Raw genomic sequence first — 7,878 nt, 5'->3', positions numbered from 1 at the left:
TGCAGCCTGCTTTCCCCCCAGGAACAATGGGTCCTCAGCACCCGTGCTGTGAAGCCAGTGGCTTCCCAGAGCCCTCTGCTGCCCTCCGGCCCAGGTTTCTCCACGCCTCCGTCACAGTGTCCTCGTGAGTCCTGCAGCTCTCCATGTCCCTGGTGGTGCCTGCCCTTCCCACACGCTGTGCCCTCCGCGTGGAACACACACTCCCTTCCACGGCAGGCACTTCCCCAGGAGGTGCCCCGGGCAGCCACGCGCGGCTTTGAGGAGCCTCCCAGGGTGCTGCATGTGGGAGGCCACCAGCCAGCTGTCGAAGGCTTCAGAGTCCAAAACGCAATGGACAATAGCTTGGTAGTTACTTTTCATTTTATGTTGATGTGAAAATACTTTGGATGGTCCTGGGTCAGCTACAACGCTAACTCATGTGGGTCAAATGTTAGTCCCACTGTTTCCTGGTGCCCTTCCTGGGTGGTGTGAGCGGCGGATGCAGAGGGCGTGCGTCAGCCTGGCAGTGCCGCGGCAGGGAGGCCTGGCCACAGCCCTGCGAGGACCTCTTGGCCCGGGAGGGGGCGGGACTGACCCGGCTACAGCTCGTTTACTGGCCTCGGGCGCTGCTGTGGAAAGCGCGGCTGTTCCGACTGTCTAGGTGGCACGCATGGCGCCTGTTCTGTTTCTGTGGAGACGGGAGAGGCCCAGAGGCCCGCCTGCCCAGGAGCGGGTGCAGGGGGGGGGCTGCTCAGCACGAGGTGCAAACCCTGACAACCTGGGGAGGCACAGGGAAAGCAGCTCCTCCCAACATCACGTTCCCACCATTTATTGTTCAGAAGACAGACGGGGGCGGTGAGGGGGGGCACAAAAGCCAAGTTTCAATAAATAAGAGAAATGGGGTGGCAGCAGTGGGCCCGTGCCTGCACGGCACCACATAAATAACCAGTGTGTGGTCGGGTCACGGGTCATCAAGCAGTCGCCTGCACTGCCCAGGGCGGGGAGACCAATGTGCCAACACCACAGGGACATGGGAACCACCGCGGTCAGAGGTGCTCCTGAGGTCCTGGGCAGCCCGCGGCTCTGCCCAGGTAAGCCTGCCTTCATGAGGAAGGTGAGGAGGAGCAGGGCAAACGCACATGCATTAAGCCCTCTCTAGAGGCAGAGCCTGGGCTGGAACAAGCTCACTAGGGCCTTGAAGGAGGCGGCAGCAAAAACGGGGGCCAGAGAAAGCTACTGATGGTGTTGGGGGGCAGAGAGTCAAGCTCCTCCCCTGCACTGGCTCCAGCCGAGCTGTCCTCTCCCCACTCCAAAGTCAAATACTGGGAGCCTGCTGCTCCCTGGGGCTGTCAGGAACTCAGCCCCCTACCAAGGGCTTCTTGGTGTTTCCCTCCCTCCTTTCTAGGACCTGCCAGAAGAGGAGGAGGAGGCCCAACTGGGGCCCTGGACGGAAGTAAGAGTGGGGCTGGGAGTAGTGGGCCAAGGGCCCTGCTCCCCACCAAGGCGAGGCCCCGGTTGATAGAAAGGGCCCTGGCCAGGGCTGGGCAGGGGGCTCCTGCAGGGAAAAAGCAGGGTAGCAGGGGCCTGCCGTGGGTCCACTCTGCTGCCCACATGGCCAGTCAGCCTGCCCCCTGCTGGGGCACGGTCCCACCTCCAGGCCTTGGCCTCTGTGGTAGGCGCTGTCTGCCGGGCCATTGCTGCTGGTCAGCACAGGTCCAGGTGCGGCTCTTCCTCCTCCAGGAGCCCTCGGGGACCTTCCAGGGCAGGGCTCGGTGTCCTCTGACCAGTCAGTTCTTCAGATGACGAGGGTGCTCTCGCTTAGGCGGACCACATAGCGGTTCTCCTAGGGGACAGGTGGAAGGGTCGGCACTGGCCAGGGGCCTTCTGCCTGCCCACAGCCTTTGGTCAGGGTTGTCCCAGGAACCAACAGGCCCCTCCCCTCTTTGACCCTCACCTCAGGCTTGTTCTCCATCGGGGGCTTCGGCCACTTTGTGTGGCTCGGGCCACAGCCCAACAGTGTCCGCTGCTCCAGTGGGGGACCCGGTGGTGAGGAGTTGGGGGAGTTGGCCCCTGAGGGCCCAGCCTCTGTGATGGTCTTCACCTCAGAGGCCCCTGAACTTGTCCGCAGCTCAGGAATTCGAGCCACACGGAACCTGTGAGGCAAGGTGGTGCCACCACGTCCGTTAGGGATGGGAGGTGCCTGCACCCCGAGCTCAGCGTCACGAAGAAAATGCATGCGTCAACCTTTGACCTTGTCATACCTGGCCCTTCCCAATCCCTTTCACCTGCAGGGTTTAATCAGCTGCCTGTAACCAGCCCCTGAGCCATGCACTCCCACCCCAGATAGCAAATAGACTGTCCCTTGCCCTAAGGGACCCAGTAATTTCTGTGATCCTGCCTGCTTCCAGCACTCAAGAGCTCCTTATAGGGCAGCCCCGCTGGGAGTGAAGCCCAGGAAGGGGGTTACACCCTGACTGCCCCCCGTCCCCAGTCCCTGGGCCTGCCTCACCTGCCCACCGACAGGATGGTGATCTCCCCTTGGCGCCCCCCCTTGGCCCCAGCCTTGGAAACTCGGGTTGAGCTGGGCAGGAAGCTGGGGGCAGGCGTGGTGGCTGCTGCAGCCTCAGGGGACAGCAGGACCTCAGGCCACTTCTTCTGGCTACATCGGGAGCAGCAGGGGCCAGAGAGGGAGGCCAAGCCCTGAACCGTGTGTAGGTGGTGGCGGTGCGGGCAGATGTGTGGCATATTGGGGCGGCCTGGTGGCAGCCTGCAACACAAAAGTACACATGTGCGAGGGGCAGTCTCTGGGCAGCTGAGGACCAGGAGACCAGGAGGTGGGAGGTGGGGGTCAGTGACAGGAGCCTGTCCCACCTGCCTGCTCACCTGGGCACAGGCCTGTGGCTTGTCTGCACCAGCTGTTTGCTGTGATAATCTCTCAGCAGCTCCTCCAGGGCCGCCGCGTTCTCTGTGGGCAGCCGTAGTCAAAACCCAGCCCTGGGTGCCAGTGGATGTGCCCTCCCCCACACCCCCTACCTACTCCCTGCCACCCTCACCCTCTGAGCAAACTGGAGGGAAGGGACCGCGCTGCCGGCAGAGGTGGCTCGGGCAGGCTGAGGCAGGTCAGAGCCTCCCCTCACCTTTCTTCTCAGTGATCAGGCGCACTAGGACACCGATGGTGTCGTCCTCAGTGGTGTCCTCAGCCCGGTAGGCAGGATTGATCCCTGGGGAAGCGAATAAAAGGACAAGGGTCCTGGGAGCTATGCCAGAGTCTGCCAGCAGAGGCCGCCCTATGCCTCCTCAGACTCAGCAGCCAGGTCTCCCTGAAGTCTGAGTTTAGGTAGTGAGGGTCCGTGAGCCAACAGGCCTGAGACTCTAGGCCTCGGCCCCAGAGCAGCCTATTATTAGCACCTTATGACTCAGCATCACTGCTTCCTGCACCCAAGAGTACAAGATGCTCAGAGGCTGGGGGCAGGGGTATCTGAATTCCTCTGGGCGGCCTCCTTACCCAGAACTCCAACAGCTCCAGCAGCAAGCAGCTAGCTAGCCGGTAAAGGAGGCCCTTGGCTAGAGTACAGGCACCATCCTGGCAGGATGGCCAGAGTCTCCCATCCTTCTTTCTGCCTGTCTGCAACTCCTGCCTCTCCGCCCCCACCCCATCCTGGCCCACTGGCTGGGAGACACCGCTCCCATCTTGACTCAGCCTAAGGAGCCACACGAGGGGCTTCAAAATGTTCATGGGAAAATGGAAGTGAAAGATAGGGTGTTTGCCCAACTCTTGGCAACCCCCTCATGTGCACGTGGGTGCACCCTGTCCTGCTAGTCTGTGGGGAGAGGAAGAAGAACAGGGCTGGGGGAGGAGGGAAGGAGAACTGGTCTCTCCCTGGCTCCTGGGCTGTAACTCAAACCACAGCCTGGAGCTGAAACTCGAGCCCCTCACAATGCCCGCCCCAGGCAGCTGCCCTGTGCCAGCCAGCCCTCGTGAGGCAGGGAAGGCCTCCCGCTCCAGGACAGAGGCCAGAGGTCAGAGGTTGCATTGAGTAACAAGGAGGCAGCCACACAACTAGGGTCCCAAGGAGCTCAGAGCCCCGCAGGTGGGTGGGTCCTCTCCCTCTGCTGAGTCCCACTGCTCGGCCCCCCTACCCCACCCCGTGGAGGCCGCCTCACGTGTAGCATCCCCAGAAAGTCCTCTGGCTCCCCTCCCAACGCCGGCCGGGCCTCACCGCTGCCAGCGCCGCCGGGGCAGGGCCCGGCCTCCTTTTGGGCGGTGCAGTGGTAGCCCTTCCGCTTCAGTAGGTTGCACACCAGGATGCCCAGCAGCCCCATGAGGCAGAAGACCGGCACAATGGCGATGACCGCGTACTGCGCTGCCGTCTCCTCCGGGCTGCCCGCCCGCGTGCCGTTCCCGGGCACCGGCGCCTCCTCACCACCACTGGACCCCTCGGCCTGCTCCACGCCCCGCCGGGCCCGGCGCCCTGGCCCTGAGCACCACCGCCAGGGATGGAGGAAGATAGTCAGGCCTGTCCCTAGACACCCAGGTCCTAAAAGCCCCCCTCTTGGCCAAACGGCCTGTCATGCTGAGTGGGAAGGTGGGGGGCACTTGGCTCTTGCTGGGCAGCTAGGGCCTCAGCCCCCTGCCCGCCTCACCATCCCATGGTGAGGCGGGCAGAGGGCACACTGGGGACCCATGCCATGACCACCTGGTCAGTGGAGGAGCAGCCTCGGTGAAGGGCTCCGTGGGCGAGAGGAGGTATGTGCGCACCTGCAGGTGTGAGTGTGCGCCTACATGTGTGCAAGGGGGTGCCTGAGGGCTGAGTCTCTGAGGAGCTGTGGGGAAGGGACAGGTCAGGAGTGAGCCCACCAGTCCCAGGGGCCTCCGGAGGCACAGGCCCAGCTGTGGCTGTCACTTGCTCAACAACAGGGTGGGCAGAACACAGAGCCAGTGATGCTGCAGGGCCTCCTCTTGGTGGCTGGTGGCCACAGGGTGGGCCTCTGGGTGCCTCCACTATCGCTGCTGGGCCTGGGTTTGGCTCAACCCTCCCCCACCCCATCAGTCCTCGCTTGACCACTCACCATCACAGCCTTGTGTACCCAGAGGGGCCGACGAGCAGGGCTGACATGGGATATGGGGGGCCCCATCAAGGGCAAACCACCTGCAGGAGGAGAAGACATTACTCGTTCTCCAAATCCATGAGAAAGGAGTAAGGGAGGCCGGGGAGGGGGGAGGCCGGTGGGTTCCTGCCCAGCACTCTCCTAGGTACTGACCCATTCCAGTTTTCAAGACAAGACAGAGGTGACCCAAGGTCCGGTCTCCACTCCCCACACTGCCCACTGTGACTCACCCAGGCCGGCAGATACCACAGAGTGTGTCTCGAGTTGCTGAGCCCACCTGGGCAGCCAGTCGCCCTCCACGGCTGCAGCGGGTGTGGGGCTGGCATGGGCTGGGGCCCCAGGAGGCTGAGAAGCTACCTGGGGGGCAGGCCCTGCATAACTGGGCTCCCCATCTCAGGTCCTGTGGGAGAGAAAAGGTGAGACTGAGGTTGCTGGGGAAACTGGGCCTGGGCACTCCCCTTGGGGTCCCCAGCAGCCTTCACAGGTCTGGGCTCACCAAGCTGGGCTCCTCCCCAGGTGGGCACTGCCAAGGTGGGGTTGACGCTGGAATGGCTGGCGGCCAGGGCAGCAGCTGAAAGAACAATGGTCAGGAAAGAGTTTGTCCAGGCAGGTGACATCCATCCACCACCCCCTTCTTCCCTAGGGTGGGGACATTGAACATGCAGGGCGACCCCAGCCAGGCTCCTGAACTCCTAAGCTCCATCCGTGCAGTTGTCTGTGCAACCATCATGCCCAGGCCTGCTGCATCCCATGCACACAGGCAACGAGCCCGTCTGCTTCTGCAGAGTGCAGGAAAGCCCCGGCCCAGCGCTTGCTCTGCTGGGATCAGCTGGGATCACTGGTTCAGGGCTTTCCTGACTAGCAGGAGGGTGAGGAGGATATGCTTCCCAATTTCTCTCCCAAATCCCACCCACTTCCTGCGGCCTGCTCTCCTCCAGCCCCCATCACAGCTGGGCATGTCATTCGCTAACCCTGCTTCTCTTGGGAGACCTGGTGGGGTGGCAGCAGATGCACCAAGGACCACATCCTCCCAGGGCCACACCAGACCACCCAGTCCCTTCCTACCTGGCAAACAGGGCAGGGCACGTCTCACAGGAAAGTGCCTCCCAACCCATTCCCCCCGGACAGGTGCTCCCTGAGGCCTCCCATTCCAGAGGGGGCTGTCTCCCTGAATGCCTCCTGCTGGGGGGAGATCCTAGTTCTCTAGTCTGGTCTGAGGCAGCAGGCAGGGGGGCTCAGAACAATGCCAGCTGCTCTTGCCATGAAAGACTTTGGGGACCTCAGCTGGTCCCAGACCTGGCTCTGGCACCTGCTGGGCCAGGGGGTGCATTCTCATTGTCCCAGGGCTTCCAGCAATGGACCCCAAGGGCCCCAGCTGAGACTGTGAGGCTGTACACCCAGGTGCCTTGAGGTTCTGGGCAGCTGGCTGGTCTCTGACACTGGGATCTGGACCCTGGGTTCCAGCGTCTCAGACTCCAAATCCCTGGCCACTTTGCCCAGTTTCCCCTTTCCCTCGGATCAGGCCCACTTCCCTGTGGCTCTGTTCCCACAGCCAGCAGGCATCTTGCCCTCAGCCCCACCGACCAGTCCACAAAGGCCAGCAAGCCCGCCTTCCCCTCCCCGCAGCAGGGGGAACCAGAGGCCTTCCAAGACTTGGACTGCCTCAGACTCCTGCCCACCCCACCCTGGAGTTCCTCCCTGCGGGCCTGGATTCAGGACAAGGCTCCTCAGGCCCCCACCAGCCCCCTCCCCAGCTCACCATCAGGAAGCAGGGCAGAGGCCAGTGCAGTGGGCTCAGCTTCATCATCAGGCCCTGGGCGTGGGGGCAGCCTGGAGCAGAGGAAGGGAGCAGAGGAAGGGAGCGTGGTGAGGGTCGGAGCAGGCTGCAGCCAGTCCTCCTGGAGGGAGGGGCGCCCCCAGGCCAAGACTAGATAGGAGGCTTTTAAGAGGCCCCAGGCGCAGGCTATACCTGTGGACGCCTGATAAGAGGTGGGAGTGTCAGTGTGAGGGAAGCAGAGGCATGCTGGGGCAGAGGGAGACTCCCCCCACGGCTGGAGCCTCAGCGCCTGCTCCCCAGAACCAGACCTGCTGTCTCTCCTGCTCTCCCTCACCCTTCAAAACCTTTTTCCAGAAGCTTCCCTCAACAGCCCCTTTCCTCAAAGCTGTGTCAGAATCGTCAGTGACCCCCACCCCCACCCTGAGTTCTGTGAATGTCTCACTCCTGTTCTTTCACATTCCTGGTTCTGTCCTGTGGCCAGGGCCCATTGTCCACACCTGGCTGACCCCTCAGGGCAGGCATGGATGTGTCTAGTTTATTGATGAACCCAAGCCAGACTGGGCAGATCTTTGGGGGCGGGGGAAGCAGCATGGCCAGCACTCAGCCTCTAGTCACCTCTTCCGCAACCCACTGTGTGCAGAGCACCTACTGTGCGCCAAGCACTGCCCCAAGCACCAGGGCCACGGATGTGAAGGGACGGAGCCACCCAGTCTGCTCCCCCCCCCCCGCATCCTGGAGAGCTCTTCTGTCAGACAGGTGGCAAAGACCAACAGGAGGGGCCTGGGGAAACTGCAGGGGGGCTCTGGAACCCCCACCCCCCTAAGTCTCGAGTCTGGTCTTTGGGGCTGGTGACCTGGTTGGAAGAGCGGGGAGGAGGATCTGGATGTGGCGATCACAGAGACCATGCAAAGAGTTGCCCGAAGCCTGGCTTTGGGCCGGCTGCTGACCCAGGGCAGCCCTGTTGGCCGCTGGCATCAGCAACAAGCCCCATAGCCCCTGTGCCCTGAGGGGAG

At 62.8% G+C, this 7,878-nt stretch overlaps 1 protein-coding gene across 1 annotated transcript; it reads right to left on the bottom strand.

Moving 5' to 3' along the window:
- Window positions 1-395: 395 nt before the first annotated feature.
- Window positions 396-6,915, bottom strand: RELT (RELT TNF receptor). Its single transcript, XM_075548658.1, has 10 exons — window positions 6,848-6,915; window positions 5,585-5,659; window positions 5,319-5,488; window positions 5,050-5,129; window positions 4,200-4,457; window positions 3,117-3,200; window positions 2,863-2,944; window positions 2,489-2,746; window positions 1,934-2,132; window positions 396-1,822 (listed from the first exon to the last, which is right to left on the bottom strand). Exons 1-10 carry the CDS (start codon window positions 6,893-6,895, stop codon window positions 1,775-1,777), a joined length of 1,302 nt encoding a protein of 433 aa, XP_075404773.1. The 5' UTR covers window positions 6,896-6,915; the 3' UTR covers window positions 396-1,774.
- Between the last annotated feature and the right edge of the window lie 963 nt (window positions 6,916-7,878).

This window comes from Tenrec ecaudatus, chromosome 4 (assembly GCF_050624435.1).
Source record: "Tenrec ecaudatus isolate mTenEca1 chromosome 4, mTenEca1.hap1, whole genome shotgun sequence".
Taxonomy (NCBI): domain Eukaryota; kingdom Metazoa; phylum Chordata; class Mammalia; order Afrosoricida; family Tenrecidae; genus Tenrec; species Tenrec ecaudatus.
Note: the sequence above shows the minus strand (reverse complement) of the source record. Positions and strands in the feature narration are given on the sequence as shown.